The sequence below is a fragment of the Pimephales promelas genome, chromosome 1 (genome assembly GCF_988280905.1).
Source record: "Pimephales promelas chromosome 1, fPimPro1.hap1.1, whole genome shotgun sequence".
Lineage (NCBI taxonomy): Eukaryota > Metazoa > Chordata > Actinopteri > Cypriniformes > Leuciscidae > Pimephales > Pimephales promelas.
The window spans coordinates 30,923,145-30,949,989 of NC_142769.1; the positions used below are offsets into that span (position 1 = coordinate 30,923,145).

At 36.4% G+C, this 26,845-nt stretch overlaps 1 protein-coding gene across 2 annotated transcripts; it reads left to right on the forward strand.

The window, feature by feature from the left end:
- The first annotated feature begins 830 nt into the window (after window positions 1–830).
- Window positions 831–26,685, forward strand: tent4b (terminal nucleotidyltransferase 4B). Of its 2 annotated transcripts, none has more exons than XM_039657361.2 (12): window positions 831–1,689; window positions 15,507–15,630; window positions 16,925–16,971; window positions 17,418–17,538; window positions 17,639–17,746; window positions 18,210–18,338; window positions 19,283–19,496; window positions 19,630–19,756; window positions 20,801–20,910; window positions 20,990–21,180; window positions 21,310–21,453; window positions 23,636–26,685. In XM_039657361.2, exons 1-12 carry the CDS (start codon window positions 1,184–1,186, stop codon window positions 23,774–23,776), a joined length of 1,962 nt encoding a protein of 653 aa, XP_039513295.2. In that variant the 5' UTR covers window positions 831–1,183; the 3' UTR covers window positions 23,777–26,685. The 2 variants fall into 2 exon arrangements, with proteins under 2 accessions (XP_039513295.2, XP_039513302.2); XM_039657368.2 differs by having other exon boundaries at window positions 21,053–21,180.
- Window positions 26,686–26,845: the final 160 nt, after the last annotated feature.

Sequence of the window (26,845 nt, forward strand, 5' to 3'; positions counted from 1 at the left end):
AGAGCATCTGTAAATGATAATGGATCAGTGCCCTAGGGTTACTTTATTAACACTGCAATGTTGCTCGGCTTCCCCTCTCACCCAGTCCGTCATCATGCGAGAACAACAAAACCCTTTTTATGTATTGTTTTATGGCCTACAGCAACAGTAGATTATCAGATGTTTATGGGTTGTATTAGATCCCTCATAAACCTGTATACATGAAAAGAAACATTGTTTTAGATGTTTGGTTATTTTGATAACTTATATTGCTATTAGCATGCTTATTTAATTAGTTTTGCATACACTTAAATTGTAGCAGTTCAGGTGGATGTAAAAACCGAATATATTAGCTACAATATTTCTCAAAAATTAGGATACTGTATGATTGTCTCAGTCACCTTTCACTTTATTGAAAATGATGAAATGAAAGTGAATCGTGAATATGGCTGTCTTATAATGTTATGCCTAACATCTTTTGTCGTTCACTGTAGAACAAAAGGTCACATTTGGAACAACAGAAATTATGACAATTGTATTTTTTTTTTATAAACAGTGGTCGGATCTATTTCACAGTAATAATACTGTATTCTATTTGTGGACTCTGTTCCTAGTAATCTAATTTCTGTTAATGCATTTCAAAATAATCCAATTATAGAGATGTCAGTGAGACCCCGTGCACTATAGGGCTCAATGGATTAGACAGAGCCACGCCGCCACTCTACGAGGTACGTTTGAAACATGACAAGTGAGTGGTTCGTGTTACTACAATGTATCAAAGCTACTGCTGTTACGTAACAGAATTGTAACGTGCGCTCTTGCGTAACACTCGGAGTCGGCGCGTCCCCGCTGCGCGCTCGCTCACGCCTGGCTGAGCATGCGCAGTCGCGAATTGGTCTGTCCGCCATTGAGAGACACACGATCTCAGATAGAAACGGGTCAGAGGCAGTGACACAGACGACACTCACGTTTTTCCATTCCTCGTGCTGAAGTTTGACGGTTGTCTTTTTTTTTTTTTTAAAACAGAACCTATTTTACAGTTCGTTTACACTGGTGTTTTCCTTTTCATAGAGACGTTGATGGACCCGCACTTGATATTTTAGTTGCTGTCCAGGGCGAGTGTGTTCCCGTTAACTAGTGGGTGAAGCGAATCGAGCCTGGCTCTGCTCCGGGGGCAAGTGTGCTTGCAGCAGCTCAGCGTTTGATGGATCCTAGAATCGCCTGGTTTCAGCCAGAACAGCGCGGACCCGCCAACAACCTGTGGATGCACATCTGGGAAACGACACAGACGCTGGGAAACCTTTACTTTAACAACAACTGCAACACAGCTAGCGCCAAACTGACGAGCAGCGGCGGCGGGGACGGGGCGTCGAGCAACGCGGTGGACAGCAGCGGAAAGACCAAGGATCATCAGGGGATGTCTGGATCCAAACCCGACAGCGAGGTGTCCCAACAACGAGACTTTATCCCGCTGGAAACCAATAACAATAATAACAGCAGCAGTAGGGCGGGCAGGGGTTTCGGCGGAGGGGGGCAAGTGTGTGGCAGTGGGGTCGCAGGAGTGGGAACGGAGTTGCCAAGCAAAAGGAAGAGAGACAACAAGGCGAGCACCTTTGGCTTTAACAAGAGTCTGCTGCTGACGGATGGGGCGCAGGACAGCTACACGGGCACACCGTGGAAGAGCAGAAACTACACGGACGGCATCGTGGGGTGAGTGCAGACATGAACTTTATATGTGTGGGTGTAGTGGGATAACCTCCTCGATGCAGGGCCCGTTTGTTTGCTCGGATTCAGGAGCTGGCCTACGCGTTTGACACTAAACTAAGGGGTGTTCAGTACACGTTAAACATGTCATGACCTGATTTAAAAGGTTATAACAGCTCGATGTTGGACCTGTGACCGTTCATTTACAAAAATAACTGTCATGTTCTCGCAGGTTTACCAGTGGTTTGACATCCGAGCCCTTTCTTCTCCATATTTGGCATGTCTAGAGTATCCTAACAACCCTTCCATTTAAATGACCTGCGCTGTCTTGTCAGCTCAGCTGCTCCCTTGACTGTCCTCTAGTTCCTGAATACTTCACGAGTAAATACATTTTACAAACTCTCTCAAAGTCAGCTTAGACTTGAAGAGAGAGTTCACCCAAAAAAAAGAAACTTCTGTCATCATTTAAACATCTGTAGGTTATTTCTTCTGTGGAACAAACACTGAAACAATTCTCAAAATAGCTAGGCTACTCTTATGTTTCACAGAAAAGTGACATGTACATGAGGATGATTAAATTATGCCAGATTTTAAATTTTTAGATGAATCCTTATATGCTGCTTGACGTTTTGTCACAAGCCTAGATAAATGCATAGTTTCTGTCATAATGCCATCGTTACTACAGTTGTTGAGACAATACAACTCTGGTTACTTTGTGTCAGTTTTACATATTACACAGTTTTAAGGTCATCACATGACTAGATATGTTTTTCAGTATTACATGTGGTGTTTGGGAAACAACTGTTGCTATGGTAATGTTTGTGGGAATCAAATCAATTATAATGTTATGGGATTATAGAAGAATAGAACTAAAATGTCTAAACTAGAAGTTAAAGAATTATATATATAATTCTTTAACTTCTAGTATATCTAACTTATATATATATATATATATATATATATATATATATATATATATATATATAAAATATACATTACATTATATATAATGGAGAACTCCACTACTCTAGTGTGTACTGTATGTGTAATGAATTAAATAGCGTTGCTGTATGTACCGCCTCTATTAAATCCTCTGTCACTCAGTCGGTCAATAATCTACACCTTGCTTGCTCTTCACACTCTGGTTACTCAACGATCAGAAGTCATCATGATGACAAACTTATTTTCATGTTTCTATTGCTGTCATTACTTAGACTGCTGCAACTGTTTATGATCAAACGGCTTCAAAAGTGTAGTTCATCACTTATGTTGTTTCAAACCTGTTAGTCTTCTGTTCATCTTTGGAACACAAATGGACATATTTTAAATATTCTCTTATTGTTTTTGTCCATCCACAATAATGCATGTTACCACATTTTCACTCTTCAAAAAGCGTGAAAAGACATCATAAAAGTAATATATATGAATTAAACACAACACAATCACTTTGAACATTTAATTTAGGCTTTATTCATATATAAACATTGATCAGCGAACTAGAGCACTAATAAGGTTGTTCTCGTGTATCAGGTAAGCATGGTGGATTGCTTAACATAATTACTTTTACAATTTTCAACTTTGAATGGATGAACAATAATGATGTGAGAATTTTAAAATAATTCGTTTATGTTCTGAAGATGGAAAAAAAGTAAATGATGATGGAACTCTTATTTTGGCGAACTATCCCTGGTCTGAATAAAAGAAAAATCAGCATCATGCTCTTAAACCATATTTTCCCTGGCCTGAACCTAAAAAAAACATTAAATTAGGTATTAATGACAGTACTTAATTTAGTGCATTAAATGTCCATCTTCCAGTGTGCCAGGGTGGTGGAAGTAGTGGTGCTGGATTGTATTTTCTGGTTTGTTTGGTGTTAGACTTAGGTGTGGTGGTGGTTTGGTAGGTTTTTTTTAAAGTGCTGATGATGGCCCTGGTTTGTGATATGTGCAGCAGCTTGTGGAGCCCAGAGCAAAGTACAGCTGACAAGCCTTATCCACATTTATAGTGTTCGCTCACATAAGTGCATTCCTTTGCGATTTAATATATTCTAGAGTTCTAGACTTTCTCACCGGATTGCCTCTTCACTGTTTTTCCATTTCTCAGATTAATGAACTCCTGTCAGCTCTGTCTTAGTCGTGTGTCAATGTACAAATGTACAATCAAATCCGCTTACAATAGAGTTTTGTATTTGGAGAGCATGTCTGAGATGCCTTAAAGATTTTAATCTTGTTCTGTGGAGGGATCATTTGTTGTGTTGTTTTAGAAAGCCATGATGTGAAAAATGTGCTTCCTACAGCACAGAATATTTCTAACCTACATCATAGAAATAGTTTGTGTATGTCTTAGTTGGAGGCTAATTTTCCACTATAATCCTATCCGCTGTTCTGTCCGGAGGTGTGAGAAGAGAGACAGATGGTTTGAATCTGTGAGTGGAGAGATTTTTCTGTGTTTATATTCTCTGTGTTGAGTAAGTTCCTTCCCTGCTCTACCCAAAACAAATGCTCCCCCTCCCAGCTGACACATGATCCCGTCTCTGTGATGTCACAGTGCTTCTGGCCAATCAGAGTGAGCTGCGATCCCTTCATCTGCCTGACAGCTATGCTGCAGTGAGAGGGAAATCCTTTCCACTCTGAGTTGTGCTGCTGCTGAACTTTTATGTTGGGTCTTCTGAATGTTATGAATACATATAGCGTCTTTGTTAAAAAAAAAAAAAACATAATTTGCATTGATTTTATATATATATATATATATGCATATGCGCACTGGTCTCAGAATCAATGCAAATTTTTCTTTTAAACAAAGATGCTGATTTGTATTCAGTAGGTGTTGCTAAACAGATGGTGGTCTGACTTCATGTCTTTGAATAGTCTTGTTGTCGAAACTTTAAAGAATTGGAAATTAGATCATTTCCTCATAAGGCTTCTCAGAGGTTTATTACTACATGCAGTTTTTTATAATAGTAGCTTGCTGTTGTTGTTTTTTCCATTACAAAAACTTAAGCGACAGTAAGTTCCTTCTGGGTGATGCGTTTCCTATTTTTAGCTCTGTTATGTGCAGTTGAGTTCAGACATATTTATCTATCTCTGTCATTAGTTTAACCCGTTACCATGGGAGGCATTGCAAGTTGGTTGAAGGGGGCTAAATGTAATCGAAAACCATCCTTTAGTGGCAGCACATGGGGTTTCCCTGAGAGGATTTCAGTCTTTTACTGAATCTGCCACTAGCAGCAGGATTTGGAGTTGTAAAAGAATCGTCAAAGTCCCTTTCAAAGAAAGTCTGTTCACTTGGCGGCCTGGCATCTATTTTGGGCTACCAGTTTTATCTTTTTGAATGGGGTTATCCTGAGATCTCAAAAACTGATTGCTGAAATCACGATTAAATAACATTTTAAATCCGGAACAAAATCTGATATTATGAACTGGCCCATAAATGTTGCTTCTGACGCTCAAATAGCTTTACAAAGCTTATTTTTCACGCCAGACCAACCAATGCACATGTGCAGTCCTAAGCAGGAGTCTCTGGTTACTGTGGGAACTGGAGCTTTTAAGAGCAACTGCAATGACGCAATGACTTTATGAATCAGCGATTTGCTCTTTTATTTAGAAGGTGGGATGTATTCCACCAAACTGCGTGTTGCACTTTGTCCCGTTCATAATCATAAGTAATAGGATAGTCAAATGCAGTATCTTTTCTATAGTGTCACATGCTAGAGGAATGACTGTCCCAGACACCCTCACACACACGATTAGACCACTCAGCGAGAATTCACCCTCGTCACAAGGGCACTTTCCCAGGGTGCTCAAAGTGAACGGGATGATGTCAGAATGTGTTGCTTTTGTTTTTAGACCAGTGGCTGAATGTTTGGAATCTACATTGACAATTGAAACCTAAAAGCTTGACTGTTGGTAAACTTTTATTAGTTTTAATTATGCCAGATCAAATGCTTACCTGCTGCAGTCCACTTAAAGGGGTAGCTCACTCACTTTCAAATCGCACTGTTTCAAACCTGTAGGCTATGACTTTTTCTTCTGAAGAAGACATTTTAAGAAATGCATCAGTGGGTTTTTTTTTTTTCATACAATGGAAGTTGTCTTTTTAATTGGCGAGGAGCTGAGCTGTTAGCACATATCAAATGACTGATAGTGTTTAACATGTGATCAGGTTTAGTTTGAATGTGGTTTGTCATGGTCTGTTGAGCATTGAGGCTGCAAAGCAACAGACTGACTTTACTTGCTCAACTAACAGCAGGCCATGCTCTGCCTAGCAACATGAAATGGACACTTGTTTATGCTTTGCCCCAATAAATGTACCAGGGAGGGTTTGGTCCGACTTGAGTCAGAGTTGGGTGGGTACCCTTTGAGCTTGAATGTTACTGATTCATCACAGAACAGCGTCAAATACACATCTAGATGTCATGGAGCTTCAGTCAAAATAAGGCAATGTTTTGGCACCCTCAAAGAACCCCTTGACCGTCTGTACATTTCACAAGCACTGTTTTTTTGGTTCTCATTTTGGTAAGGTTCTTATCCAGTATAACTTGTGGAGTTATTACAGGGCCATACAAGCGATCTGTGATGAAGAGTGGAGATTATAAATCTTCTCAGCCTCATGACACAGTTTGTAATGCCTCGCTGCCACTGAAACACTTACGATGCACTACTTTCTCATGGCCATTGGCTCAGTTCATTAACTCTGTCATGAGTATTAATTACAATGTAATTTTGGCCCTGACTGATTGACATTTGTTGTTAGGTCTAGGAGTGGACCCAAATTTTGGGTGGACCCAATATTACCCAAATCTTATATCACAATATCAATTCAAGTTATTTTATTTCATTGTAACTATAAGCTTATGCTTTTTTTGATATCAATTTACAAAATGTAAAAAAATACCATTGAAATTTCAGAATTCTTGCCACTATTTTCAATACCACAAAATAACTCGTATGCTGAAGTAAAAAAAATACAAACTCTCAAGCTTACTGAAACAATTAAACAGTGAAAATTAAAGAACAAAGACACTAATTACTGTCAGATAGGAAAGCAAATTATAATGGAAAAGTCACGAATGTAATAGACCTAGCCTATCTGAAAACCTTCAAGCACAAGAAATAAATTGTATAAAGTAAACAAACAAAAAAAACACTGCATAGTCTTCACTGTGTAAATTATTCTTATTAAAGTTTTCTTAATAAAAACATTTTCTTATTAAAGTTACAAAAGTGATTCAAGAGCAGTGAGAGATTTTCTCTTTTTTTGGTGTTTTATGAACATTAATAAGGACAGCATCGGATGCTGTTACTTTAAGGTAGGATTGCACTGATATGAAAATCTTGTCTGATACTATAATTCTCACAGTTTGAAGCCGATAATGATATATTGGCGATAAATCTAAATCCAAATTTTGATATAAATTTTAAAAGCCTCGTTACAAAAAACAAGCACACAATTATATATGATATCTCATTATTTTATGTCACCTGTATGACAGCAAGTTGCACTTTTTAAAAAAAGTAATTCCAATCATAGTTCAAGCAATTCAAAACCATCATAGCAAACAGTGCTCAACTGAAGTGTCTCAACTGGAGAAAATATCTATTTATTGGCTGTAATATATTGGCCCAAATTTTCTTATTGGGCCAATAACGATAAATTAAAAATCAAAATACATCAGCCGATAGGTATATGGTGGCCGATAAATCAGGCATCCTTTTAAGACAATCTTCACGAATCCAAGATACTTGTGTGTTTTCTTTCTCAACTGTTAGTGTTCACTTAAGACATACATTACTGTGTTTACAAAGACATGGTCACTTTGACACATGATTATGTGTATTTAACTGTTTAATCACAATTAGTCAGCAAAAAGTTCTCACGCGCTTTGAACAGCGGCTTCATGTAATCTGGTCTCTTAGACAGCGCTGGGAAACAGTCTCTCTGACAGTGTGCACATCTTTGTCTGCTTACTGTGCTTCAGTGGTCTAAAAAAATCACTTGTTTTTAAACCGCATACTTAAAAATGCATGCAAATGATATGCTTTTGTGACCGTGTGAAGCATAGCAACGTCACATGACCATAACCGGAATAGAGACATTAGTCCAAAATATCTACTGGTTGACAAATTTCTACTGGTATATCACCCACCCCCGTAGTGAGCACTATCCATAAGTGGGATTGCCGCTTACTGCTTTAAATTTTGTTTGCCAGGGGGTTCTGCTCGCTACATGATGACCAAGTAAATTGTTTTTCTTTCATAATGCAAAAAATAAAACTCTTTAAAGGGTTGCAAAGGGTAGGTGAATTTAGTCATTTCTAAAAGTGGGTCAGGTATGTCGCATGATGTGTGCTCTCCTTCCACGTTTGTTGAGCTTCTGTTAAAGATAGACTGCTGAATTAAAAATAAACTTGTTGGTTAAAAATATCCCCTTGGCTCGAAATAATAAGCGGGTCCTTTGGTCTTGTACAGCATTTGTATAGCACTGTGTATTTAACAATTACGGGTTCAAAACAGCAACAACTAACTTTTTGCAAAGTGAAAAAAAGTGAACAATTCTTTATTCCAGTTTTGATACCACAGCTAAAACTAACAGCCTAATATAAATTTAAACATTATTAAAGGCAAGTTAACAGTCAGTAATAAGCTAAGAACAAATAGCCTAATCAAATTACAAGCAAAAGCACAAATAAACGCAATAGAACAAAGATAGAAAAAAAGAATAAACAGTGCTTTTCAGGGTAGGTCTAACAGTAGTTTTCAGGTACAGTAATTTAATAAAGCAAGCAAATGTAAAATAACATTGCACACTATTAAACATGCTTATTATTAATTAATCCTTAATAAAGTTACAAAAGTTATCTAAGCACAGAGTTATTTGTTTTATGTCCTTTGTTTGATTAACATTAAAAACACAAACAGCAGCCTTTTTTATTGTTGTATAAATAATTTTTAGTTTGTGTTAAAAAGTGGGAACATATTTAGCTTTTTTCAGCTTTTGAATATAATTAGCATTGGTCTATCTCTAGTTTGATTTTATTCATTAGGATGAATACCTTACAGTGCATTCTGACAGTTTTAAGCTACTCATTTTTATACACTATTGTTCAAAAGTTGTCTGTAGGCTGTAAGGCTGTAGTTCCTGAATAAAAGAGGTAGTCCTAATTGCTTTCCACAGACTTTTGAATGATATTTGAAACTATAATTATTATCTGTACCCTTAACTACCCGTTTAAATAATTGTCAAAGGTCAGTTTTGTAATAAATCATTTGCCAATAGAATTGCATCTGATTGTGTCATGCGTTTGTTCCACGTGTGCTATCCCCACCCTAATCGCAGAATTCCCCCATTTTTAGATGTGAATTAAGAACTGAGAACTTCTGGATGTGACGTCTATAGAGGAACGACTAATAACAGCAGTCTTGATCTAAGCCCACATATGACCAAAAAAGTGATTATAATCATCGTCACCAACATGACACTGACAAGTCTTATTTTACCCCAGAGAGTCATTGTCACTCCAAAAACATATGGGTACAGCTTCCTTTCCTGGTAAAATTTGTATAAATGAACTGTTCATTCATTATTTGTTGAAGTCTCAATAAAACAGAACTAGAGACAGATCTTTTGTTCCTTATTGCAACCTACATCAGAGTGTAATGGATTAATGGAAAACAATGTAGTCCCATGGATTTGGTTCTTTGCACAGGTTTTGGATTGAATGTGAGCTTTGGACTAAAAATAAGGAGATGAATGTGAGCTGAGCTGAGTTAGGCAGACTAAATAATTGAATTCCGGCATACGTTAGTGGACAGAAGTCTGTCATTTTCATTGGAAGGTCCAGTTATGGGGTGCACACAAAACATTTTTTATTTTATTTTAAAGAAATGAAACGTCTGCACAGAATTGTTCAAATTTAGGTCAATAAAAATGCATTTAGAAAATGATGTCATGCCAACTTTGCAAACATTTCGATCAGTTACTTTTTAAATGAACCCATTTAAGGTTTTTGCTGTCAGCAAAGAGATTTTATTGGCGCTTTTAAAATATATTTCCTCTTAAAAGTAAATGAGGATGATTGTGTGAATGTTTGTTGTGTCATTCAGTCAGCCCACAACAGCATCTGTGAAAATTGTGTTTTGTGTTGCATGGGCTCATGTTGAAGGGTTTCCTATAGCGACAGAGTCTGCTCTCTGATTGGCTGACAAGAGTAAACTACACGCTGCTTGTGCTCTATTGGAGGACACAACAGGCTGCACTGGAGAATTGAAACTGATCCGAACAGCTTATTCTGTGAAACGAAACTCAGACTCTGTGTAATCTGCTTCCCACAACCAGGGTGGATGACTCTGTGTGGTCAAATGTGCTTTTCAAACTGAAACAGCCCACTTACAATTGTTTTACTGCAGTTGGATTGAGTGTTTTAAAAATGTTCAGCTCTTCCTTTTGTTTTAGATTTGATCAGTCTTGGTTTGTCAGCTTTTAACACTTGCCCATTTGTGTTTTGTAACTGTTTTAAAAGCTGATATGGTGAGTCCGAGATCAAGAGGTCATTCAAACACTGTGTTTCCATTCTTGCTCTCAGTTCAGTTGTTAGACTGTACTTTTTGTTTCACAGAAGTGAAACTCACACTTCTATCTAGCCATAATGAAACAACACACGCTTCAAGCACACACCCATATGCAAATATATACTCAGATAAACTTTGAATAAGCCTGAAATGCATGAAAAATCTGTCACAATTACACACACAACCACTCATTACTTGTATTCTAAATCTACTACTACTACTTCTACTACTAATTTGCTATAAATGGAAATGTGTGTTCTTGTTTCATGAGTCTATGAAAGTTTGTATGTGTTTATTGGGATAATTTTGTAATATTGTCTGATCTTTGTCTTTTCACCACTACATCGTCACTTAAGCTGCAGATGAGGGTTTCCGTTGTCCGGTAATTACCGGATATTGGACGGCAAAAAAAAAAATAATGAAATGTCCAACAAAAGTAAATCTCTTCGTTCAAATTGTCCGACTAAAATGCCCTAATAATCCTGCCCCCCTAACATAATCTGAATTTGAGAATTATCCTAAAATGTATATAAAATACATTTTAGGATCGGTCCAATCGATCAGAAGGATTATTTGACATTTTACAAGCATTGAGTCTGCGGACATTGTTTCTTTTATCGATGCCGTAAGCCTGCGACGTGATACCCTCGCTGTCATGACAGCGTTCCTATGGAGGATTGCTTTTCTCCACAGCCTGCGAAGTCCTTATATGTGATTTTAACAAAATATATCCAGTCGGGATGCTCATTTCGGTTAATTTTCCCGACCGACAACTGCTGCTCGTTAATCGATATTAACCATTAATTGATAAGATTATAATATTGAATTGCCATTAACTAAAAATAAAATTGATGCTTATCTGTGACCTGTTAAAGTACATTTAAAAAAAAAAAATTATTAATTACCAAAGAGTGGAATTTTTATGTGCAAACAGCTGCACACAGAACAGATCAACAACAGAACCTGGATTCAGATAAAATTTGCATGCACCTGACAGTGACAACAGAGAAAAACAGAATAAAATAATACAAAAAAACACAAATTGGCCAACACTAAATATATTTTAACTTAAATAATTAACATATTAAGATGACAAAAAGAAAACACTGAATCCTTTTGAACAAAGCTTTCAAAAACCGGCAAAAAAATTTAGTTACGATTTTTAGTTAAAAATAGAACCCTACCTAAATCCACACTGAGATGTTTTTATCTTGATGCGGCGCAGACGCGCTTGGAAAAAACGAGCGCTGGGCACCGCGACCACATAACTTCCATTATGGACTTTAAGCAACAGCCTCTGGTGGAACGGCATTCTGTCATTCTATTGCACATGCGCGACATTAACTGCTACTTGGCGACGTTCTACTGTAACCGTATACTACGTGAGAACAGCTGATTTTCCGTAGTCATTACTATGTGACAGAATAGGAAAGTTAATGTTATGTTTTAGGTTATGTGGCATTGTAATCATTTTTGTATATCATTAAATGCCAAAATCAACCCTTCTCTTACCCTTCTCAAAATCAACCTTTCTCTGTTGATTGGCGCCAATCGGACAATCTTTTTTTTTTTCCGTCTATTTGAAAGTTAGGCTAATAAACATGTTGCGTTCTATACGGTTTGATTAGGTCATTTTCTAAATTTACGTAGCCTGCCTCCAGTTTTCCTCAACTTGACTAATTTAGGGGCAATATTTGACCAGCACATCATCAAAATGTCCGTAACACGAAAACTCTGCTGATCAATTTGAAACTCAAAGGAAACTCTGCTGCAGACGCACACAAGTATGCAGTGCTTTGTACAGCGTCACAGCAGCAGCAAGATGCTTCCTTCTCTGTACATAATAAATAAAATAAAGTTTATATATCATAATTTCATGATATAATCATCATATTTTGATACTTTACTTTTTTTATAATACACCATACTTTCACCCAAACTGAATAATAAAAAAAAACAAGTTTAAACGTGGGAAAATCTTCTATAAATATTTTGGTTTTCATTTATACTTCTGCGTTGTTGTCCGCGTTGACGCGCAATTACACTTGCAGAGGGCGCACGTGAAACCCGGGGAGTGGTTCTAGCAGACCAATTCTATGCGTACGCTTTATCACGTTAAGTTGATAATTCCGCGAATGACTGCAACTGCAGATTTCGAACAGATGGCGACAAAGAGGAAAAACCGCGGACTTCAGCTTAATAATAAATAAAAAGTAAAGTTACGTTAACAACCCCAACCCACCCCCCATTTTTTGTTTTGCTGATCTTAACTATTGTGGAAAATAATGGTAAAACTTTACTCAAGACAGCAATCTTTACTCAAGACAAACACGATTCTGTTTAAAAGGATATTTTGACAATTATGTGTGCGTTTGTCCAAGTGCAAGAAGACACGAAAGAGAACTCGATTCTGTATGAGAGGTGGTTGTGTCTGTGGAGTCTGCAGTGGGTGTTTTCGTGTTGCAGTGGTGGCCAGATCTGATGAATGCTGTCAGACTGCCTCTGCAGAGCGTCATGCCAAGGGCAGAAATTTCTCATGCAGTTTTGTTTCACCATCACTGTCAGACAAATGCGTTTAGACACTGATCGGACCCCGAGAGACTTGTGTGTGTCTGTGTTGGTGTTTATTCTCAAAGCTTTGCATGACTTGTTTTTGCAACTCGGGTGACTGGTGGTACTAAGACCTTCCTTGACATAAAAACTGTATGCTCTCATTCAGTGTTGCCACTCAGATAAGCAAATGCCATTGAGTGCACCTTTACTTTCATGAAACCGATTCTTTCATTTGAAATGGAAATCAGTGCATAGTTTTTGAACAATTCCCAGCATTTTTGATGAGTGAGTCATTCTTAAGTAAGATGCCTAGCCTAGGATTCCCAAAGTGCAAGTTGTTCTTCAGAGCATGATGGTTTCTCACCTGTCCTTTCCATTTCTAAAATGTCTGGGCTGATGACTTGGGTAAGCCTTTTAATTCTCGTACTCTTTAGAGGAAGAACTTTAGTTTGGCAGCTCTGGTCGAACATAAGGGATGCTGGGATTAAAAGACTGAACACCTTGTTCTGCACTAAAGATGTACCAAATTAAATGGGCCCCACTAACATTCCCTTGGTGTCAAATGTGGAAGTGGAAGAGAGACTGGATTGTGGGCCTGGTCGTTTTTTTTTTTCCTTCGATTAATTCAAATTGAATGTTTCGCCACGATTTGAATAGAAATGTTAGCAAACGTTACAATTAGTCATGTTGACAATACTGAAATGATAACAGTTGAGAGAAGAAAATGATCTGACCACAAGATGGCGCATTTGATTAACCGCTTTCGTGTGACATTCTCTATGAACATAGAGCACATCACATCATACAACAGCGGCTGTTCACACTGAATGCGTTGAGTTAAATTAAGAGTTGAAAACCATTAATACTTTGTTCAAAATAATACCTTTTTAGCTAACTGTGATTTTGTATATGCACATTTCTGAAATACATAACTTAGACCGTTACCACTGATAACAGATCACTCTATATTGTAATGTGGACTCATGCATTTTTTTAAGTTGACTAGTTAAACATAAAAAAAATAATAATAAATAAATACAAATCTTGAATCTGTCACTTGTTCTGAAAAATATTGAGAATTAATTTTTTGCCATATCGCCCAGCCCTACACTAAAAAAATGCTGGGTTGTTTCAACCCAAATATGGACAAACCCAAATGTTGGGTTAAAAATGCAATTAACAAATTTAAAGTTGAAAGTGAATGTTGAAGTTGGGTTAATTTTAAATTACATTTTAAACCAACATTTGGGTTTGTCCATATTTGACCCAAATTTGGGTTCAAACAACCCAGCATTGTTTTGAGTGTACTTGACTGTGAAAGAACAGTATATTTAATGTTAGGCCACTCTAGCTGTTAGCAAAAATAGAATGCAGAACGTTAATTTAGTGTAGGTGTAAATGCAGTGTCCACACAGATTCTGTGTTCAACCTCAGGAGGAAAGGAGGAAAGAGCCACTCTGCCATCTAGGTAACGTACCAGGGTAGTTTCTGTGTCAGAATACTACATTTAAGCATTCAGGTTGAAATGAACTTGGTTCAGATTATTAAAGATGTGTAATAAAGAGGCGTCAGCTAGATAGTTGTTTCACTCTCCCTCTTCCTGACTCAGAAGCCTCACTAGCTGTCCCTGATGTAATAACCTGCCTTTGGATATTTACTTGCCTGTAACTAGGGTGTGTGAATTTGTTTCTTTGTTCTTCTGTCACCCTGAGTTATGTCAACCAATATTCTCATCACTTACCTGACAGCATACACACAGTACAGTGTTATTAGATTTTTTAATTTTTTTTTAAAGACAAACAGACATTTTGTCTTGAGCAAAAGACAACATTGATTGAGCACCAAATCAGCATGTTCAGACTGCAGGCAATATTTTTTTTTTTCCTCAAATCAGATTTTTCAGGCAGACCGACTATTAATTGCAAGTGATCAAATCTGCATGTGTTTCTTTGGTAATGATGGAGGTGTACCCACATATGTAATGAGGCTTTCAAAACAGATGCAGGAAAAATGGAGGCACATCATCTAGCTCTTCAAATAAGCACTCTGTTGAGACTTGGTGCAGAACTCCTCTGGCACACAAGAAAATGGCAACATTTTTGGACATGCCGCTTGAACATCGTATTAATACTTCTGGTATTTCCTTCGTTGTGTGTTGCATTAAGAGTGAAGCAAAATACAATTTGAAATATGATTTGAGCAGCCAAATCTCTTTTTTTTTTTTGCTCTCCAGACTTTTAAAACCCCAATCTGGATAAAATCTGGATATGCAAAAAAATCTGTCTGGTCTTAGAATTATTTTTTTGCAGGGTCATGTGACAATAGCTACTAAAAATTCAGCGTTGCTGTTTTTAAAATATATTAAAATAGAAAACTTATATCTTAAATTGTACATTTATTTCACAATGAGCGCATAAGGCAGTAGTTTAGGTGTATTTAACCTGGTGAAATATAAAACCTTTGTATGCATACTTTTGGTTTTGTTTTATTCTTCCTTTTATTGTTATTGAATGACACTCACAACAGTCCAGGTCATCAGAAACTAGGTTTATTATTAAACATCAGGTTTATCATTTATCATCACCTGGTACTGTGCTGCTAAATTACTTTAATGTATTTCTGTTACACATTAAATAACTTTATTGCTAATAATGCAATCACTCTAACTAGATTATGTAACACTTTATTTCTTTTTCTCTCCAGGCTGCATGAAGAGATAAAGGACTTTTATGATTACATTTCTCCTCGTCCAGAGGAGGAGCACATGAGGCTGGAGGTGGTGGCCAGGATCCAGAGGGTCATCAAAGACTTGTGGCCAAATGCAGAGGTTCGTGAATCGTGTTACTCACACACCTTTTAGTTAAACTGATTGATTTCTTGAGGTTTATGTTATTCGTATTCTGGATATTTGGACAATGAGGCACAATCAATATGATATCTGCCATGGATGCATTAATATGAAAATAAATATAAACACTTCCCTACTTTCAAGTTTCGCTTTAACGTTACATGTTTCGCGCTATTGTCTTCCGGTTCTGTCCGCAGTGACGCTGGTGGCATAAGACGCTGCTCCATTTGTTAATTTCTGTTCAAAATATAATGCACCGTCCTTGCAAAATAGTTCCCTGTGCTCAACTTACAATTACTCACTCAAGATTTTGGCACATATATAAGACCATACTGATTGGTTGTTTCAGACTGGGATAGGTGTATTTCTGTAAATGGCAATAAGACCACTGGGAGGAGCCAGAGAAGCTTGCTTTTTTTCCCCCAAATTACATCAAATATTTCAAAAAATGTTTTGAATATGTTTTACTTAAGTCCAGACGATATAAAAAGTTTGAATTTTTTGATGATCATTTTCTACACTTGTCTGTTTTAGGGTTAATTATTTATGCTCATATATATATATATATATATATATATATATAATTTAATAATTTAGGGATAATTTAATAATTATTTATTAAAGGCACTGCATATATTTTTTTTGACTGAACTAAAGCATAAATTGCCATATGTTTCCTGATATTTAGGAAACATGCCAAAATACAATTGTGCAGCAAGTTATTCCACTTTTAAAAGTGTATTCTTTGTTGGAATGTGTATTTTTGTTTTTGTTTTCCCGCCCACTGCCCATTTACCTAATAGTATTTTGATACCCCTGGTGGAACTCACCGAACAAACTGGGTCAGTGATCTAAATCTAATAAGCTCTATGACCAGAGGCATATTAAAACCCCTTACACTTTAGTGTAAGGCTTTTTGCCTTCCATTGACAATTGCGCTTGTTCCTGTTGCGTCTTCGATCTGGCCACCCGCGTGAGCATCGAATCTGAGGAGAAGGGGGCGAGGGAAACAACTCTCCAATATTTTGAATTTGGACTGCAGTACCCATTTCAACCGCTAGCTGTCAATATTACATACTGCACCTTTTAAGGTGTGGAGTACATTGCACCATAGGCTTGCAGAGCATGTAACTGTCAACATATATTCATGCATCTGAATTCACAGCTTTTCATTGTTTTTCTTTTTTCAGTTTTAAATATGAACACAGGATGTTTGTTGGGTTCTTGTGGGGGAAGACTGAGTTGAACCTCTTTTCCTATTTTCTGATTGCAGGTTGAAGTGTTTGGAAGCTTCAGCACAGGCTTGTATTTACCTACAAGGTAATTTTATGATGATTTTTTTTTTTTTATCTTGCTACATTTTTTTCACTGAGCACAATATTCTTATGGTATTTAACTGTTTTGTGGTTTGAGCTAAACAAAGGTTTAAGAATTGTTGTAATTGTGTATTATACAAGTATTATGACGTGTAGATGTATGTGTATTTGAATGTTTTTTGTGTTTGCATGGATGGATTAAGATTTGTAATTTTAGCTCTGCTTATTCAGTTGCACTCAGTTATGTGATGTCAGTAAATTCTTAACATTCTTAGGAGCACTTAGATAATCTTTTTTAATTTATTAAAAGCCATCAAGCTTTTCCCAAAACATCAATACATGGACTCATCATTTACTGGATTATTTATTTATTTCTTAAGAGGAGAATGATTTCTGTTTGCTGCTTTATTTAAGCCTTTCTCTCATCTGTATCCTCTCTCTTTATATCAGTGATATAGACTTGGTGGTTTTTGGTCACTGGGAGACTTTACCTCTTTGGACTCTGGAAGAGGCGCTTCGCAAGAGACAAGTGGCAGATGAAAACTCTGTTAAAGTCTTGGATAAAGCAACGGTACGAGCACTGCCGTGTGTCGTACATGTGTGTTGGGCGTTTTTTGGCATCTATCAGTCAGAAATCCCTGCTTGTCTTTTAATGCTCTGTGTGTCTATAGGTCCCCATCATTAAATTGACAGATGCACACACAGAGGTAAAAGTGGACATCAGCTTTAATGTACAGAGTGGTGTAAAAGCTGCAAACCTCATCAAGGACTTCAAACGGGTGGGTGTGGAGGTTTTCTAACTTCTTTCAACTCAAGTGATTAATTTATAAGGAATGCTGATTTTGAATGGAGCTGTTTAGGTTTTAGAAACTAATTTGAACCAACTACACTGGATTGTCACCAGAGGTCGTATCTCCTTAATGTACACTGTGCCACTGCCAGTGAATTTATATCAATTATTCCCACAAATTCTACATCACCACCACAAAGTGGAGTAATATTGATGTATTTTATGTCGTAGAATAAAATGTGAAGGTGTCTTGAGCTTGTGTTCACCGCAGACCTTATTTCAGCCATTTAACCGAAACCCCATTCAAAAAACCCATTGACTTTCGGATAATGGAACCGGGCCTAGAAAGTGATGTCATACCTGCTATTGGCTCTCCCCTATTCTTGACGTTAAACAGTTTCATGTTCTGACCTGTTTGTATTTGTGTGTGTGTGTGTGTCTGTGTGTTTCAGCAATATCCTGTGTTACCGTACCTCGTTCTGGTTTTGAAGCAGTTTTTACTGCAAAGAGAGTTAAATGAGGTTTTCACAGGAGGAATCGGCTCATACAGTCTGTTCCTCATGGCTGTCAGCTTCTTACAGGTAACATTCTTCTACATTCTTATTTTAGGGTACTATTGAGAGTGTGTATTTTAGAGTGTGTGTTTGTATTTAACGTCAATGACTGATTTGAAAAGTTAGTAATAAAATGAACAGCAAAGTAACACATTACATAGAAAAAGTGTCAGGTTCATTGTTTTGCATTTATACTCAAAGACTTTATATACAAATCATTTGGCAAACAGTATCGGATTTAGTTCTGTCCATTGCTATGGTTCAGTTGTGCATTTAAATATTGTTAATCCAAACGCTTTGCATTGCAATTAAAATATATATGTTATTTACAGAAAGCAAGCAAATATCTTTGCTGATATTAACTGTCTATGCTGTGCAATAAATCTTTTATTTACATATTTCTTACACTTTGTCGTTTATAATGAAAGGATTCGCCAGCATGCAGAGCCCTCGCTGAATAAAAACTCAGCCTTTTTTAATGGTGTAGAGGTTTTCTGACTAACTTGAACACATCTGATTGGCCATTGTGTCGTTCACGTGCTCAACAGATATGTCTGTGATTGGCTCCTTAGCTCAACAGTTGTAAATAGAAAGCTTTGGCGCTCTTCACAAGGCGCTTACACAAACACTCACAGGAACGTTTTAAAGCAGCCGGCTAGCAGCGGGTATCATCATCACATTAAATAAACCAAATAACCCTTTGGCGGGACAAAGATTCATTTTGGCGGCCAAAATTTTTTTTTTTAACGAAGGAAAACCTTGAAAATAGAAAATGGTTATTTTAAACTTGAATGATGTAATACTTCTCTTTGTGAATATCAGCTTGTTAAAGCTTGCTTTTGTTATCAGAGGTATATGCCTTGGCAGATTTACCTTCGAAGTGATAATCACCCATTTAATGGAAATTGTTTATAGGCTTTTTGCTAAAATAGCAATTTCATCACAATTCTAATTCCTGTTTTATTTCCCAGCTGCACTATAGAGAGGACGTGTGTAGTTCAAACGCAAACCTTGGTGTGCTGCTGATTGAGTTTTTTGAGCTGTACGGACGGCATTTTAACTACCTGAAGACGGGGATCAGGATCAAAGACGGGGGCTCATACGTGGCCAAAGATGAAGTGCAGAAAGGCATGCTGGATGGGTACAGACCCTCTATGCTTTACATTGAAGATCCATTGCAGCCAGGTACACATACAAACACTTATACACACACTGAACAGTTTTAAACCGTTCAGTTGATATGAAAATAGCATCAAAGATTGTTTGGAATATGTTCTAATTCTTATAATTTGTTTCTGTGTGTTTGTGTGTACCACAGGAAATGATGTAGGGCGAAGTTCATATGGGGCGATGCAGGTGAAAGAGGCTTTTGACTACGCTTATGTTGTCTTAACTCACGCTGTATCTCCAATTGCCAAGTACTACCCCAACAACAAGTCAGAGAGGTGAGACAAAGAGAACTGTAGGAGATGTGCGTTTTATTTTATCAGCTGTTAGGGCTGGACAATATATCAAATAAATTTTGTATTAAGTTGTGAATTTGATAGACACTTTATTGAGCCATGATGTAATATGTAGTGTAAACACTAGGACCTCTGTATTCAAGCTCTTGATTGGGGAATATGTACTCCTTATTATAGATAATGGGTCTCAGTCACTATTAATTGCAAGTAATATTTTTATCTATACATTGAAGAACTTCTCAACAAACATTTTTACCTATTTTAGTACAATAAACACATGCATGTTTTCAGACCTCTCGTTGGCAACATGTATACGCACATTTGTGCACTTGTTGTTGTTTGCATACGTGTGGTTTCAGTTGTTCCTAATTTTTTTTGTAAAGTCCTTGAAAAATTATGATTTTTTTTTTTTTTTTTTTTGAGTGAGTGAGTGAAAACCCTGCAAAAAGCTTGTTGCTTCTAATACATTTCTGAGCATTGGTCAGCTCATGCCATACAATGCTTAAAAAAAAAATAGGGCTGTCAAACAATTAATCGTGATTAATCGCATCCAAAATAAAAGTTTGTGTTTACATAATATATGTGGGTGCACTGTGTATAATTATTTTATATATATAAATACACACACATGCTTGTATATATTTAAGAAATATTTTATGTATATACTGTATACAGATTTATATTTAATTTATATTATATATAAATATTTATTATATAATTATTTTTTTTCTTAAATATACATGCATGTGTGTGCATTTATATATATATATATATATATATATATATATATATACACACACACACACACACACACAAATAATCATACACATTGCAACCACATTTATTATGTAAATACAAACTTTTATTTTGGATGCAATTAATCACGATTAATTGTTTGACGGCCCTAAAAAAATCAACAAATACAAACTAACAGACAATATTGTAAAATCTAATATTAACAATTAGAGGTGGAAAAAAAATTCTGTGTTTAATATTCTGATTCTTGGTTTTATCTTTTCCCCACAGTATTCTAGGTAGAATAATCCGTGTCACACAGGAAGTAGCAGAATACCGTGACTGGATCAGTGCGCAGTGGGGTCAGAAGAGCAACAAAGAGCCGGTCCTCAACTGTAATGGTAAGGCATTATTTCTGAGCTTATTTTCATCCGTCTCTCACTCTAGAAAGCTGAATATAATTTTTTTGTTTCTCTATAGCAAATGATGTCACACTGCTAGTTAAGCCTGAGGAACTTGATGAGTGTAATAATAACCTTTCAGAGGATGGTGTTGGGCTTCCTCCTGCCCCCCGGAGCAAAGTGTCATCCAACTCCTCGTCTCCTTCCCCCTCTTCTCCTTCATCACCATCATCATCTTCATCTTCAACGGCCTCTAGCTCAAGTGATGCGGTAAGTCCTTCATACTTTTGGCATTAAAAATCAAACAAATAAATGATTTTACTTTGTCTGTATTGGTGAAATACAAAGAAAAAAAAGAAAATAAAAACATGATGTTTTTTTTTTACTGGCTTTCTGCAGGATTCTGATGGAACACCCTATAAGACAGCGAAAGCTTTGGGTGGGCGGGGCTCTTACAGTGAGAATACAGAAAGGAATCTGTCCAATCACAGATCTCAAAATCATTCAGCAACAATACCCACCCCCACTAATAAGGGAAATAAGGTAAGAACCTGTTAAAAAGTGACTGACTATCTATCTCTCTTAGGGATCTGCGGTATACCAGTACTGCAAAATTACCGGTATATAATATATTTCAAACGGTACAGTATCATAATTTTGTTCAATTCGGTATTTGATGCGCTACTGTTTGGAAGTTCTCCGTTACCTAAACCGACGCGGTTGACGCGAAACCGGCAAACGGTGACGACGGAGGAACACGATGGATCGAACGAAGCTCATTCGAATCTCTACACGCCCGAAATCAATAAATAGAGAGAGCAGTATGCTCATCCTGACTCGTTGAAAGAGTTCAGAGATTGATGTGAGTTCATCATTCAACTGATTTAATTTAGACTTTTATTGAACACTGAACAGTGCAATAAAAAAAAATGTAATATAGTAATACATGTTCAGCATGTTAACATTACTATGCAATGCATTATATGCATTATATGAACCCAAAACGCAAACCAAACAGTAACCAAACCAAGATGAATAAATGTTGATAATGATGGATCTGTTGATATGTTTTAATATTATATGTTCATATATAATTATAGATATTAACCTATTTTAAATGTATAAAATCAGGTTTTTTTTGTTTTGTTTTTTTTTTCCTCAAAATCAAAATTTTACCTACTGTTTGTTCCTTGACTAATTTTATTTATTTTTACAGTTTGATACTGTTTCTTTACACATTTGGTAGTGGAGAGTTTCAAGCAGTGTTTTTTAATAAAATTGTTTCAATTCACTTACATTGATACTTTTTTTTCAACTGTGTTATCGATTTAGTATCGATACCGAGGTATTAGTTTCTGGTATCGTACCGAAGCCACAATTGTGGTATCGAGCCATCCCTAGAGGTGGGGGAAAAAATCGATTCTTAGATGCATCGCAATGCGGACGTGGACGATTCTAAATCGATTCTTAAATGTCAAAAAATGTTTATATATATATATATATATATATATAAACATATGTTATATATATAAACATATGTTTATATATATATATATATATATATATATTTATAATAACGGAATATTGACGGACTGCAAAAGACATAACTCTAAAGCGCAGAAGTGCAGTGGCCGGACGGTGGTGTGCACATAACAGATACGCGATGGCTGAGTGTGAAATCCAAACACCCTCCTCGTTAACAGTGATGTGTGGAAATATTTTGGCTTCTGAAGTTGAAGGGGGAAAGGAGCTGGACAAGAGCCACACTAGATGTAAGCTTTGTTGAATAAAACTAATATTTCAGAAACGCAACAAATATGAGAAGCCATATGACGCGTTTCCAGCCAGAGGAGGAAAAAAAAACTCGTCTGTACCGGTCGTTGTTATATTATTTATTTACTACAGGAATGCTGCTAGTTCAGGCACACATTTATTTTCCTGTTGGTTCTTTGCAATGTTTATAAAATCTATTGTACTTTAATTCTTTATTGGTCATTACTTTGTACTTTTAAAGCAAAGTATGTTTAGTCACACACCCACACAACAAAAAGATTCAGATGATCGATAAATCGCTTTAGCATCGAATCGCAGCCCTCTGAATCGTGATATGCCTATTATATATATACACAGTATATATATATGCTACCTATTTTCCCAAAAATATTTGATAAAATTGAGACCTTGACCTTTTCTTTCACCTTCTTCTCTTCTTCTCCTCTTCCTTCACTTTATCCTTCTTCTCCTTCACCTTCTTCTCCTCCTTCACCCTCTTCTTCTTCTTATCCTTCTCCTCCTTCACCTTCTTCTCCTGCTTCACCTTCTCCTTCTCCACCTTCTTTTTCTTCTCCTTCTCCTTCACCTTCTTCTCTTCTTCTCCTCCTTCACCTTATCCTTCTTCTTCTCCTTCTTCTTCTCCTCCTCCTCATTCTTCTTCTTCTTTTCCTTCTTCTTCTCTTTCTTCTCCTTCTCTTTCTTCTTCTCCTTTCTCCTCCTTATCCTTTTTCTTCTCTTTCTTCTTCTCATTCTCTTTCTTCTTCACCTTCACCTTCTTCACTAATATATTATGAACAAACCTTGACAGAAAATGAACAAACTAGTCTAGGTTAATAAATGCTTTTAAATTTTCACTTTTATTTGATGATACCTAATGCATTAACTGATATTAAATCTGTAAATTACTTTAACATTAGTGTCATATTTGTGTATTTTTTCTTGTTTTATTCAGAGCCGACAGCTTGCTAACAAAAGTGCTCAAGGGTCACACAGCAACCCCAACAAGATGCAGCAAAACAACAAGTCTCAAAAACTCCTCTTAAAGAAGAGGAAACCTCAGCGTGAGGTAGCGCATGGGGACCTGTGTAGATAGGGGGAGCTGTTACTGCAGACTTACACCTGCTCTTAATTTTTCTGACCACTGAAGGGTGCTGGTGGTATCATTTTTCTCTCCTGTCCCACTGTTCAAGGGATGCGTGTGACTTTGTAGCTGGAAAAGGAAAAGAACAAAACACACACAAAAAAAGAATAAGTCAAGTGGGCATATGCCATGGGACTGAAATCTTGTGGGAGTGTTTAAAACTCCTCTGGCTTCTGCGCAGCTTCTGCTCACTGCCCATAGGGGAGCTGCACTGCTTTACTGGAGATGTGGAAGACCAGAGAATGTACTGTAGGAGAGAGAGAATTCACCTTGAGCAATACCTGAAGCCCTGGACTTTTGCCTCACTGAGGAAAACTGAAATTAAAAAAAAAAAAAAAGACTCAAATTACATAAAAATGTTATATTGAAAGTGCAAAGATTTTTAAATGTCTATAAGAACATGAAAATGTAATTATTACAAGAGAAATTATGCATGTGTTCTTTTTTGAAGAGTGGTTCTTTTTTTGTCATGTAAACAGATTATACAAATATTTGTACAAGAAAACTGAAAACGATACAAAAAAAAAAGGAAAAAAAAAAACTAAAAATACCCCAAAAACATTATCAAACATGAAAATGGTTTCATAATACTTTTATAGTATTGTTCCAATTTTGCCATGCTATAGATGTACACACGTTAATAGAAAAACAGCTCCTCAGCCTTTTCTTCTGTTATATTGTTTGTGTAATGTTTGGCAATTAAGAGGGGTAGAGAGTTAGCAGTTGACTACATCTGGAAATGAGAGAGTGTGTGTGATACAGTGTGTATGAATGAGTGAGAGAGAGTGTGTGTGTGTGAGAGAGAGAGAGATATGGCGCTAACAAAACCCTTGCTGTCTGTCTGCTAGAGGAGAAAAGTGTGATGATCTGGAAATGTAACGAACACTACAGCTGTGGTTTTCAATCTGCTTCTCTGAATGATCTGCCCATCACAACATAAGTTTTATTTGTTGATGTAATGTATTTATTTTTATCAATGACAACAGGTTTCTTTATTCTGACCATAGTGGCCAGATATGTTTTGTTTCCTGTCTTAGGGCTGAGTGGCAAAACATGATTGTTGCTTGTAATGTAGTGTGCTATATATATATATTTCTTTTTTTTTTTTGTCAAATACCAATTTTCCGATAACAACTGAGTGACCAAGTATATTTTTGAAAGTACATTTTAAGAGAGGTATTGAAAAGGTGATTTAAACATTTTTATTTGTGGCTGGTCTACTTAAAGGGAGGTAAGGTAAAATAATTTGTGTGATTGTTATTTGATTTTTTTTTTTCGCCATTCCACTGGTTCTTCATGTATGGAGTAAATGCCTGTTCTCTCAAAATTAATATTATTGCAGTTCTTCATATAAACAGTAGGTGGTGGTGTAACCTAAGGTTATTTCATACACTGTAATTTCCCTGTGACTAGATTTTTTTTAATTTATTTTTTTTTTATTAAGAACGGTTTTCCTAATAGTTTTGAAACACTCGCATATCTTTGGTGTAAGTTAGAGAGATGATGGCTCTTGAAAAGGTAATACTGTATCGAGTGTATGTGATGCTATTATGGATTATCAAAGCCAGTAGTATGTTCTAAAACCAGATGGATGCCACTGTAATAGAGTGAGAGATGCAGACACCGCAATTAGAAGATCATTAGTGCCACAGCCAGTACTCCAGACAGGTTTACTACACATGTATCCACGAACATCCATGCAATAAAAAAATTACAGCACAACTATCAAACATCAAAGTGGTACATTTCCTATTTCTGCTGAACACTTTTTTTGTTGTTGTTTTGAAGTTCCAGTAAAATGTATTACTGTCCTGTTAAGTGTACCAATTCTTTATAATTTTTTTTTATATTGTTCTATGCCATGGTTTAGGCTGTTTAGCTTAATGCTAGCAAATGTTTATTGTTCTGTCACTGGGAGCAGCAAAACATAACTTGAAAAAATGCAAACCTAATGCACCTGCATAGTGAACCTAGTGCCGTATGCTTTGATATATTCTCAGATTTTTGCTTGGTTCTTTATTGGTGGGGGAGATTGGAGGATATTTAAAATTTGCTGCTAGCACATTTACTGGACGGACACATTTCCAATAGAAAATTGTTTTATCTTGCTTTCAGAGGAATTGTTTTTTAAAAATGTATCATCAGTTTGAGCTCAAGCAGACCCATTTTATGTACTACAAAACTTCTGGTGTGAAACACATTTTTAAATGCACCAGGTTTAACATGACACTGAAACCATTGATAATCCTAAAATAGTTAAAATCCCAACTCTTAAGTGTGTTCTTTGAATGTTGGAGACTCATCATCCATTGCAGAAGAATTGAGCTACATCATTTGTCCAGGTGGGAAGTTTATATATCTGTCTGTCTGTGTATGTGTATGATTAATATGGCAGTGTTTTGGGAACAATTGTTGCTGCTTGAACAGTCATATCACTTTCCAAAAGCAGATTCACACACAAAAAAAAAATAAATAAATAAATAAATAAAAACGCCAGTTTAATTAAACGTTTTGTATATTTCCTACTTGTAGTGCCTCTCTGTGAAGTGTAGGCTATTCCAGCTGGTGCACTGATATACAAAGCACAGAACTGCAGCTTTTGCATTGTTTATTGACTTGTCAATAGCCACGTCTGTTAAAAACTGGTGATCCCAAAAAGGAATGAATACTGAATATGCATAAACAGTTATTTTTTATTATTTTTATATAGCCTATATTTCATGATTGGTTTTTATTTTGAACTGAAATTGTTTTGAGTCATTGTTTGAAGGCTGTCACTCATGTTATTAGCTCTTGTATCTATTAAGAAGACAAATATGTTTTGTATGTTTTTGTGAGAACGAAAATGCAATAAAGATCCATTTTGAACTCAATCAAAAGGAAGATCTGTATTCTACAATAAAATTTCACTTTAAAATACCAGTGTTCGCTGTGTTTTATGTGGATTGCAATTTACAATCCAACACAACAACAAACATTCACAAGAAGACAGTGTGATCACCGTTACATTCATATAAATGG